The 12,376-nt window shown below is 30.5% G+C and overlaps 1 protein-coding gene across 5 annotated transcripts in view; it reads right to left on the bottom strand.

Moving 5' to 3' along the window:
- Positions 1 to 240: 240 nt before the first annotated feature.
- Positions 241 to 12,376, bottom strand: part of LOC145303451 (phytanoyl-CoA dioxygenase domain-containing protein 1-like) — a 60,067-nt gene continuing 47,931 nt past the window's right edge. For all 5 annotated transcript variants that reach the window (XM_080144784.1, XM_080144788.1, XM_080144785.1 and 2 more), the window contains 3 exons: positions 8,940 to 9,059; positions 7,780 to 7,906; positions 241 to 5,955 (listed from right to left, as the gene is read on the bottom strand). In XM_080144784.1, the coding sequence (XP_080000910.1) occupies positions 5,901 to 5,955; positions 7,780 to 7,906; positions 8,940 to 9,059 (302 nt within the window). In that variant the 3' untranslated portion in view covers positions 241 to 5,900. The remainder of the gene's footprint in view (positions 5,956 to 7,779; positions 7,907 to 8,939; positions 9,060 to 12,376) is intronic.

The raw sequence follows: 12,376 nt of genomic DNA, 5'->3' as shown, positions 1-12,376 counted from the left end.
CAACTTCTTTCAGTGTGTTACATTATGAAAATATTTTACCAACAAACTACATTTTTTTTCTTTTTGTAACATAAAAAAAAAATTTTTAAACAAAATATATATGTTCACAATTTAAAGCATGCAACCTTATCACAGTCAAAGTTGTTTTGGAACTTGTTCAAAATTTCTCCATTACAAAAAACAAAGAAAACTGTATGATGTACGTACTTGTGATGGAAAGAAAATATCATACACCAAAAATCATGTAAATTGATAAAGTAGTTTTATTTTTATAAAGAAAATAATTTTTAAGCGAATTGGAGTTTTTCCAATGCCCCAGCACCTCATGTTAAGAATGGTTTTCTCAAATCTTACAAGTTTGAATTATTTTCTGGGTAAATTACAAGCGGCAATCTCACAACACTATCTGGAAAACCTGCTGAATGAACATGGCAGATGATGCCAGACAATTACAACCTGCGAGATTAAAAGAAAAAAAAAAAAAAAAAAAACTTAGAATGAATTCCTTTATAAAAAATATAAATACTTGATCCATTTCTGTGATGTTTGATGCATGATATTCATTTCCATCATGGATATATACATCAGACAGATCCGCCTCCCCCCATATGCGGGGAATTCTAAGCAAGCACCATTGTTTTATCTTGCAAAAATAAAATTAATGATCTTTTTTGCAAAGAAAAAAAAATTTTAATTTGAAAGCACAACCATAATAAAATGTTTGTCCAGAAGTTGTAATTGGAAACAAAGCCCTATACCAAAATCAAAACAAAAAACTTCTAGAGTAACATTTTACAATTAATCTAATGGTGGTATTAATTTTGTATTAGAGTTTTATATTATGGCGATCAGTGTTTAGGCCAGACAATATTTTATACAAAAGCCTGGTGCTTGTCTAAAATTCCCCCACATGAAAAAAAAAATTAAAAAAATAAAAATCTATATTATGTACATACCCATGATGGAAAGAAAATATCGTACACCAAAAATCATGTAAATAAATTAATATTTAGATTGATAAAGTTGTTTTATTTTTATATAAAAAATCATTTTTAAGCAAATTGGAGTTTTTCCAATGTCCCTGCCTCATTAAAAATGGTTTTCTTTTTTATAAAAATGAATATTTTTTTATAAGAGAATTCTAAACAGCAAAAAAAAAAAACTTATAACAAGATTAAACAAGAAATCCAATAATTCAATTAATATTCAATCTGGGCGATTGTTTATTTTTTTAAAGTTTTGTGATAAAAATAAACAGTAAAAAAATATTTAAAGAAAGTGTTTCCAATTTTTGCACTTTTAACTATTCTTTCTAACAAAGTTATCTTCAAAATTGGGCCTAAATAGCATTTAAGCTGACATGTCAAACTGATTCTGACTTGTAGATTTTCATTTGTTAGAGTTATGGCACATCATTTGGACTATAATAAACTATCTCATTAGTTTATTTAGAAAATTATCTAGTCCTGCTTGGAGAACTCCTGCTTGGAGAACTTATATGAAAAATTTTTTTTTTTTTTTTTTTTTTAATGACTGAAAAAAAAAAAAAAAAAAAAAATCAACAAGGAGAATAACTTATATTCTAATTGAAGATTATAAAAAAAAAAGAGAGTCGCGTTCCTTGCAATTAAAATTTGTATTTATTTATTTGAAATATGCAATTCTTGAAAGAAGTGAGGATACCAACAGCAGCAGAATCAAGTCTGTCAAAAGTCATATCGCGTTAGTTCATACAGATTTACGTTTCAGTGAATGTTACTTCCTTTGCTTTACTACTACTACACCAGGACATATTTAAACGAGTACTATGAAAGTAAAGAACAATTTCCCATTTGCTGTTGTGCTGACCTAGTAGAGTCAGCATTTTAGGGCATGGTGTCACAACATGAAATGCATGTATAGGCATAGAGATCGGAAGGAAAAGGAGAAACAAAAAATACATGGCAATTGGCGAGTATGCAATGTCTTCTTTCTCCTCCTACTCCTTTCGAAAGTTGAACTTTGGGAAAATTGTCGTTGTGCTAGAGATTTACGGCATAAGTTTGCCTAGTACTACGCACCGAGAGCAAGCTGGTGTTTGATGCAGTGTATTGAGATCTGGCCAATGTGGTTGTCAGAGAGAACAACAATGTTACAGATGAGAAGTTATGTAATGCAATTTCATACACTACTACACAACCCCCCCCTGTCACATGCATAAAATAGTAACAATTAATCATACTTTAGTCGCATATTTTTGCTAGTGTATATATATATATATATATATAGTCTTTGAAGTTTTTAACCTTTAAAACTATACAAAAAATATGTTTCATCATTCGTTAGAAAACCATCTAGTCAGTAAGTCATTTAATCACCTGCAATCACTGCATCAACTCGCTCTCGAATTTATTATAATACCAATAATTTATTTTTCAAGGGATCATCAGTTGTTTACCATGAAACACTGTTTTGGGGATTTAAAAACAAAACAGTATATTACATCATGGCTCCCCAGCAGTGTCGATCAAACACCACCACCCTTAATCTTAGGAAGAAGACATGTTACAAACATTTGATCCAATTTCCTATTCTTAATTGCAATTACTAACCTTTTACTACTATAAAAATGAATTTCTTACCTGTGCGATTCATCAATTTCCACATTTAAAATGGATACATTTTTTAATTTTTTAATTTATCAGTCTTGTATTTATAAGATTAGGATTAATCCATTTAACTACTTATCACCCCCATTATGATTAGTATTTAGTATATTTACATTCTTATTTAAAATTAGATATATAAAGGTTAAAAATATTTTTACATATATACATTTTTTTTTTAATTTTTTTATTATTATAAATTTATTATATGTAATTATAAATACATTTTATACATTGCTTATATAGTTTTGGATTTCCTTTATTAATATAGTCTGGTTTATCTTAAATGATTCAAAAGCATCAGGATAACGAACAAATGCTTTATTTAACTGTTTAAATATTTTATTTTTATCCCCACCTTGTTTTATCATCCTTATTACTAAACTAGAAACTGGTGGTATAAAGTCTGTTAGTTTTAAAGTAACGCGAGCTATTCTCAAAAACTCTGACATAATGGTTCCATAAAACATAAAAACAGGGCAGGTGCTATCTTTATGGGGCATACATACTATTTTAAAGGGGAAAGCGTTTCTTTTATCAAATATTTTATAAAGAAAAATCCCATCCTCAATTTTTATATCTAAATCCAGAAATGTAGCCTGTTGTCCTCTATGTTCACAATTCAATTTTAATTCGTTTGGATATATAAGATGTTTATTTTTTTTCGAATTCATCATTATCGTTTATCCATATAAGGTCATCTATAAATCTACATCCATGAAAGTTATGTTTTAGATATATCTGTTTTTAATAGTGATGACATATATATATATATACACTCGAATTTATGTAAATACAAATTTGCCCAAAATGGTGCAGGATCCAATCCCATTGGGATACCTATCGTTTGGAGTAATGTTTTATTTCCTATTTGAAAATAGCATTCTTTAATAAGATGACGTACAAGTATTTTTAAAATACCTTTAGAAACACTAGTTTTGATATTTTTATTTTTGCACCAGAAAGCTTTAGAGTTTGAAAATATATAATATATATATACACACACACACACACACACACACACACGGCATGATCATGTTGACACACCCGTTCTCACCAGATCACCAAAGCAACGATAAGCATGGCCAGTACCAGATGGGTAACCATTTGGGAATGTTAGGCTTTGTATGTACCATGCCAGGATGTAGAAATTTCCAGGCTGGGGCAGATTTAATCCACTGGGAGAGATGCACCTTCAGTCTTTGTTAAGACGTGTATCTAAGAGAATGAAAAACTGATGTAAAACCGGAAGTCTACTCTGCTCTTGTGGCAGCCATTGCACTGACCGAGATTAGCAGTTGTATCAAAAAGTGTGGATGGTTTTACACAAAGCCTTCACCACTATATAAAAAAAAAAAAAAAAGCTTCCAGACAATTTAGTTGTGGTAGACTTTATACATCCAAATCGACAGGAGGATACATCATATACACACACACACACATATATATATATATTTTTTTTTTTTTTTTTTTGATATAGACAAATTTACATGATCGCGACATTGGACATGATAATGTTTCAGACAGATGGTCAGAAAAGACCATAACTACTCCTCAGGCGACTTAATAAAGTCTGTCTTCCACTGAAAAAGTCCAAGCTTCTTCCAGTGGCGTGACCATGTAAATTTGTCTCTATCAATAAAAAAATATCGTTCTTTTTTATTGAGCACTCTTAATTACCTTGTTAAATTCACAAGTTTTCTCTGAACTATCAATAACTTGGTGTGTGTGTGTGTGTATATATATATATATATATATATATATATATATATATATACACGCACACACACGTTGAGTTTATTAATGAAAAGTTGATTGTTAAATTTCTTGTTAAAAAACTTCGCCCCATCTCTCTCCAAAAACAGATAACGCCTAGGAGGATGGTTTCCTGACAACAGAACACATGCTACACTACCCTCCACCTCTAACATCTGGAAGGATTGTATAATGATAAAAAAATATACTACACTAACCCCCCCTCCTCTCTCTGTCTCTGAAGGATGGTATTATGATCGCAGAACTGATATTATACCACTTCTATCCTTGAATTAAGCATTGAGAGAATTTACTATTTACAACTAGTGTACTAAATTGGACAATTAATAGAATAGTATAGCTTCTGTTTCAGACAGACAAATACCAAATCTCCATTAGTAATAGATATAATAAATACTTACTATTAGGTAAATTTGGATGTTCGGTAACCTCCCCCTCCTCCCCCCAAAAAAGGTTGATTTGCCTGAGATAATTATATATTTTCTCAAGTGCTGATATTTTTATGATTGGCACTTTGTTAGATATCAAGAGAAGAGGAAGATCAGAAAATTCACAGGCTAAAATAATGTGAGTCGGCTCTTTGTGCTATCTAGCACATATGCTGAATACAAGTGGAGGATGTGCACTCCGTACAACTACAAATGTTAAGGCATTGCCAGCAAAATTTTGTGAGCTTTTTCTCTCAACATCAAGTTGTAAAGCAGCCGTGTAAAGACTTAGGATTAGAACCTCATTCAGTTCTTTTTCTTTTCCAACTAGCATAAGGGAGGTGGCAATGGCTAAGTGATCAACAACACTTGACTGACAATATTGGTGTGCCAAGTTCGAATCAGGATCATTCCACAAAAACACTTTCATTTAGAGATGTTGGAAACCTTCCATAAGCACCTGATATCTTTCCAGAAAGACCGAGAAATGAATGCCAATAATAATCAATAGAAAATGAATGAATAACAACAGCATAATAACAGATCTCTAATTAGAAGGACCTGCCATGTGAAATTGTACCAAATTCGCCACATTAGACCAGAGCACTTGTTAGAGGCACTACATTTAACAAGCAAAGAAGATATTCTAACGATGAATTGATTATGTGCGTATAATTATGTAGAGCATTTTAGTTGCAAAAGTATAGAGGCCTTTAATTGCAGGAAGGTTAGCTGGCCAAGTGGTATTTGAATACAATTAATACGCTAAACTGCATGGAGCTTATGAAATATTAAAAATATCCGAGCCCTGGACAAGGGAAGAGTATCAAACGAACTGAGGAAGAGAGAGACCCAAGCTCATTATTTCATAAAACTGGATGACTGAAAACAACTTTTCTGATAAAAATATATAAAATCTTTGATTTCAATTGGTGAACAATATAGGAAGTATAATGGGTAAAGTAAATTTAAAAAAAAAAAAATGGTTCTATCTAAACTGCAAAATGTTTTAATTAAAATCTTTGCCACAAATGTGTTTGTAGTCTCTGGATTAAATGTGGGCATCATAAACCGATGGAAACGGCAAATCTTTGGTTGGTTGAAGCCTGAAAAAAAAAATAAATAAATAAATAAAAAGTTCTGTAATTTTTTTATTTTTTCAAGAGAAAAATTAAATTTATTGATCCTCCTTCATCCCTCTCTCTCTCTTCTTGAAGAATATCATTCACGTCCCAGTCACAAGATTTCTTATACCAGCAAATGCCTTCCAATTAATAAAACACTGAAAACATTTTTCCTTGTAGAATGAGGATTTCTTTTTTTTATAGTAAACTTTTACAAATTTAATGTTAATGTATTTAAACCATTAACACACACACACATGTGAATAGTAAATAATAAATAAACCTGAAAAGGATATTATCTTTAACAAACCTATCAAGATAGAAGCTCTACATGGTTAAGAGGAGCAATTCATATATTAAATTGAGCATTTAGCCTCAAAATGCTTTACTCTAAAGATTTTCTTTCCTATAATTTTTCTCATTTTTGTCCTTATTGATCTGATGATACAACAAACTTCTATGTAACTTATCGTTCATCTTTTTTACTTAATATATATATGCATATAATAAATATAAGTACATTTAATAAACAAAACAAAATTATGACATCATTTAAATCAAATCTAGGAATTCAGCTTCAGCAATATTTTAGCCATACAATCGTTTCTAAGATAAAATTTTTTTTTATTTATTAAAACCCCATTAGTATTTCTGTCGGCACATAACATCATGATTGATTTGAAGTCGAACAAAAGCCACCAACATTTTTATGTTTGAGTACATAGTAATTCTATAAAAACTAAATGTTAATTTGCTTTTCATCAAAAGATGAGCTAAGTAAATAAAAATTAAATTTTAAAAGTTTGCATTTTTAAACTAATTGCCTAATTTAAATATGTAAACTGAACTTTAAAAATTATTTTAAGTATTTAAATTTGCATACAAGTTATTTTTAAGGTATTTGAATAAAAGGAAATATATTATGCAGCAAGTACTTACAAATAGGAAGATTAACAAGTGAAGTATGTATAGTCTCCCGTGAGTGCTCAGTGAACGAGGCATAAAAAAAAAATGACTAAGGATAGCATTTGCCCCCCCCCTCCCCTACCCATTTAGGCCCAAAAATCTCCAGGAAGTGTCAAATCCTGGTGAAAATGAACAAACGGTGCAGTTTTAGGCCTTAACATATGTAAATTTGAGCTCTGCACCATGCAAAAAAAAAAAGAAATGACTAAGTTCATCATTTGCCCCACCCTCCATTTAGGCCCAAAAGTTCCCAAGGCCATAACATATTTAAATTTGAGTTCAGCACCATGCAAAACTACTAAATAGACATACACAGAAAATTTGGACAAATATAGCAAAATAGTCCCAAAAATGGAGTGTTTTTATTAGCCCTAAAAGAGCCCCTAGGGCACACCCAAGAGTTATCGCAAAGTATAGACACACAAAATCATATAGAAATCAGTTAGTTACAACTTTTCAGAAAGTTTTATAAAGCCAAGGCATCAATTTTTTTTTTAATAAGCAGTCAATTTTAGCCATTTTAACCCAAAAAGCACCTCTACGGAGGCAACTGGAGTTTTCCCGGAAAATCTGTTCTGTTAATTTGACTCATATCATGTTTAATGAGCGTGCAAATTTTTCAAAAAATTCCAAGGTATAGTTATTGAGAAAAGTGCAAATGGACAAGGGTGAATTTACAGGTCCACCCTCCTTTTGTCGAGGGACGAAAAAGTTTTTTGTTAACTATGGAATTTGTATGGATTGTGAAAATTATTTCATTATGTAACCAAACAATAATTCATTTATTTATCTTTCAATTTATTTTTTTTTTTAAATTAAGACAGTTGGAAAAGGTCTTACCAATTCTGTTGACTGTAATTGCACTCGTGTTGATCATAGAGATGGAATGTATAAACATGACGAGAGTTTGATGACACATTCTTTTCACTCTTATGCACGACTAAACCATCGATAAGTACGAGGCTACCTACAATTATGAAACAAAACCAATGAGAAAAGAAATGGTAATCAAAGAATTGCTAGACAAACCAGAAAGCAAACATTCAAGAGAACATGTCTAAAACCATAACTATTCCCGACAAGAAAAGTCTATAAGTATGGATGACCCAAATAATGCCTTTTCTTGATCTCGTCAAATTTAGCTTAGTGTAAGAATGTGACACTATGAGATGATACTCATTCTATATGGAGAGATTAGCTCAGAATGACAAAAATGGCAGATTCTTTGAATTTAACAGATAAATAATAAATATGAGCGATCAGTTCGGGGGTGGAGTGAGAGTAGATAACAGACATGTGAAGAAAAGGAAAGGTAGAAACCAAAAAAGGAAGCAGAAGAGGTTGTTAGATAGGGACTTGGAAAAATGAAATAAAGAAAAAAAAGGGAGTTAGTTGAATTGGAGAAGAGGCTAATAAATAATGAGGTGAATCTTAGCAGATATTTAGAAGGTGAGATAGGGGAGAGGTAATATGGACATGAAAACACTAACAAGATCCTTATGGCTCACACACACCCATATCTCACAAATTAGTTATATGTAATGCCCATATTAGTGTTCTTATTCTAGAGATTAAAAATTTCTTAGTGAAGTCTAGCCTAGTGTGGAAAGACTAACATCCCTACACAAAGTACACCTAGAAATCATTGTGAAATTTAAAATGATTGATTAAATTAATAATAAGAAACCTTCTCTCCTTCCCTGTCAGCAGAGTTGATAATCTGATTTCATATCATGAGTTTAAGCACAAACACACCAGAAATGGGAATTTTAATTAATCTGATTGGGGTTGGTGCTTGTCCGTTATGATTTGACACCTGCCATTTTTCATTTATGAAGTTATTCCCAATAAAGGATTAACAAACACTGAATAAAATAATCAAATTAAAATTAGCAGAAAATTTATTTGAAAATAGGATTTAAAAACAATTTTTTTTTTTTGCAAACCAAAATTTTGATGCAAAATAACAAAAAGTATGGAAAAAAAAAAAAAAAAATCACCTTTTTTAATTATTATGGGTTGGAATTTGCTGAAGTCATAAGTTGCAACATCATTGGTGAATTTTGTTCCAGTGGCAACACTGTCATCAATTATCATTCTGCGTTCATTGTGAAGACCACCTGGTTAGAAAAAAATAGGTGTCATTCAAGCATAAGTTCAGGCTACAAAATAAGAAAATGGACTGCATTGTTTTATAATGTTTTGGATTTCTTTTTTTTTTTAGATGAGAATCGATAACTTGGATTATTAGAAAAACTGTAGAATTTAAAGCCTACAAAACCTCAAAAGAAGAAGTATTGGCTATGAAAGCACTATACAGTGATGATATAATAATACTGCCAGCAAACGAAAGAAATGCTAATGTTAATGGATAGAGCAGATTATTTGAGGAAATCTGATAAGATCTAGAAAAGTAAAAAGGAATTTGACTTAGAAGACAGAAAGTCCTCACAAATCTTCAACAAGGACAAATACCTAATATGACAGTATTAATTAATAAAATGCAAAATCAAAAAGGAGCCAATATGAAACTGGGTTTCTGAAAGGTAAAAAAAGTGGATTGCAATTTAGTTAATTAAACAAAGTGAAAAGTTTTTTCTCGTGTGAATATGATTTTTTTTCTCATTGTGTAAATCAATAAATTAAGTTGTCTAACCTTGTAATCGGCATAGGTCACATGATGACTGAAAACATACCAGGTTTTGGGAACTAAATAAAATAAATTCTATATTTGAAGGGTGTGTTGTTTATGTCACAATCAACCTGTGAGGGGGGAGCACCTCAGACAAAGTAATAGTTAGGAAATATGTAATAATTTGATACAGTAAGAGGGGAGAACTTCCTCTGTTTGAGAGAGTGTGAGTTGAAAAGGACTGGACAATGCCAGGTTGCTTTGCTGAATACTCAATGCAATATAATCAGACTCCATTCTGCCTGCCACTGGAATCTATGTCACTAAGGTGAATATTGCTAAACCAAAATTTTCCAGAACTTTGTTGCTGAGCCAGTCCAAAATTACTTTAATTATAAAGTGTATTTAGAAGTCGTTTTTTTCCCCTACACAAATGCAAGGTTGTAACTTTTACTCAAAATAATTATTTTTATATAAAAAATAATAGCCATCAAATTATTTATTTTTCTTGCTTAAAAATGACCTTTACTTTCCAGTGGTACAACTGATGACCAACACTGAACGATTGCTCTTATGATCTTAACATGGGGTTAAACATGTTAAACTGATGAAACAGGACCCTTCGATATCTGCGGTCTTCATCAGAGCGGCAACTTTTTCGCAAGCATATACCAAGTGACGCCCCAGAAACCAGGAGGGACCAAAGTCGGGGGACATCGACAGAAACAGGGTAAAAGGGTACACCAACACTACCTTAAAAATACAAACAGTTCGTTCAGTATTGCAACAAGCTATCAAACACATGCAACCTTCCTAAGATTAACAAAGATGGTATTCGATTAAGTTCCATTGTCAATGACCAAGGTTCAGCATGCTATCCACAAAGTTAATTCCTAGTAGATATAACCACTCCGCTCACTAGCAAATCAAAAATTCAGCTTGCTTCATGGAGAAAAAAAAATCAATAATAGTCTCATTTATTTCAAGCAGATGACGAGTCTAGACAGTCTGTTCATGAAAGTATCCACTCACTGGTATGGGATAAATTGACTTCAGATATTTCACTGGAAAAACGCACTTTCATTTCAGTAGATAATCTGATGGAGATGTTAGCTTTTTGTGTAGAAACTACATAACTGAATATAACATATACAGGTCAAGTATATCTAGTTATATATATAATATTTTTGCAAAGCTTTTCGGCCAAGATCAAAGTGTAGTATCTGTTCTTCAGATGCTGCACTTCCATTTCTTGTTCTCTTTCGGTGGAGGAGCAGTCCTTCACGACTGAGACAATTTTTATTTTTGTACCTTTTCTCCACGTTGAAAAACGACTCTGATGTCTGTCCTGTGGGGAGGCATTGTAAATAGGTATAATATTTTTGCAAACATCAAGACAAGAAAATCTAAAATAAGAACATGGTGTATTTCCTTATGTGTTACAATTGTTTCATAACTATTTGGACAGATTTAAACATTACATCATTTAAAAATATTCCAAAAATATATTCGTCATATATATATATATATATATATATATATATATATATATATGAATATATTCATAATCCCTATTTTTATATTCATTTAATTTTTTTTTAATGTTTTTCTAATTATGTCACACTATTCATTTCTCAATTTGCCTTAGTTTCGTATAAATTTTTATTTACATGTTACAATATATTTGTTTACCCTTTCCCTTTTACATGCTATGTTTTTAAGAAAAACTATAATTCAAAGGTTTATTTAAATAATTTTAATTAATATTTATCTTCATTATTTTGATTATGTAATTAATTTGAATGTTAAATCTATTATTTCTAGTCTCATCTTAATCTACATATGTTATCTTTGTTTTTAATTTTTACTATTCCTGTATCATTCAGTAGATTGAGACAGTGTAAGGGACATAACTCGATTTTGTCCACATTTATCGATTCATAATTTTATTGAAATTCCTTTGTATTTTTTATTTCAATATTTTGATTTTTGTCTTTATTAATCTCCTACGCTTAGTTTTAAACTTGTAGTTCTTACATTATTCTCTTTATAGCAATCTAGATTATATTTCTCATTTAGTTTATTTTAAATTTATAATTTAGTCTATTTTAATCCATCATAAACATCAATATTTTGCAATTACTTAATATTTGATTTATTTTTATTTTTGTGCTATTAAAATGTCTCAAGTGTTATTTCATTACCATTGACAATTATTAAATTTAAATTTAATTCTATTTTCCCTTATTTAGGTTATATTTAGTTTATTAAGTTAACCTACTATTTTCTTTATTGCACCATCCTAAATTCCTCATACCAAATTTAAAATTCTCTTACAACACTTACATTTCACTAACAACATATTCCTTAATTTTCTTATATACATGTTATTTTAATCAGGTTTTAGGTGTGATAATAGGAATTTATTTCTATGTAGACAGTTTTGTATAACAGAACTTTTTGTTTAAATTTCCTTTTTTTAGAATTCACTATGTGGTATGCTTCAAGTAAGCATGAATTACATATTTTTGTTTTATACTTTCTAGCTTTATCTACTATTGACCATTTTAATTCAAATTCTATTTTATTCTTACATAGTTCCCTAACTCAATCCTCTAATGCAGTTGTGTTTCTCTTCTCATTTTTAATATTTATTCTTACCCCATCCTTATTTCTATCTTTCTTATCATTCCAATTCCTGGTCCAATGTTAAATGATGCAATATGATTTCGGTATCTGTCCTTAAAATTACAACTAGGTATATATCTTTTAACTATTATTCACCTTAACTTCACATTTGTATAC

The sequence above is a fragment of the Euprymna scolopes genome, chromosome 19, assembly GCF_053919585.1.
Source record: "Euprymna scolopes isolate OS-2025 chromosome 19, ASM5391958v1, whole genome shotgun sequence".
In the NCBI taxonomy this organism is placed as follows: domain Eukaryota; kingdom Metazoa; phylum Mollusca; class Cephalopoda; order Sepiida; family Sepiolidae; genus Euprymna; species Euprymna scolopes.
This window is presented reverse-complemented; position numbering and strand designations above follow the sequence as displayed.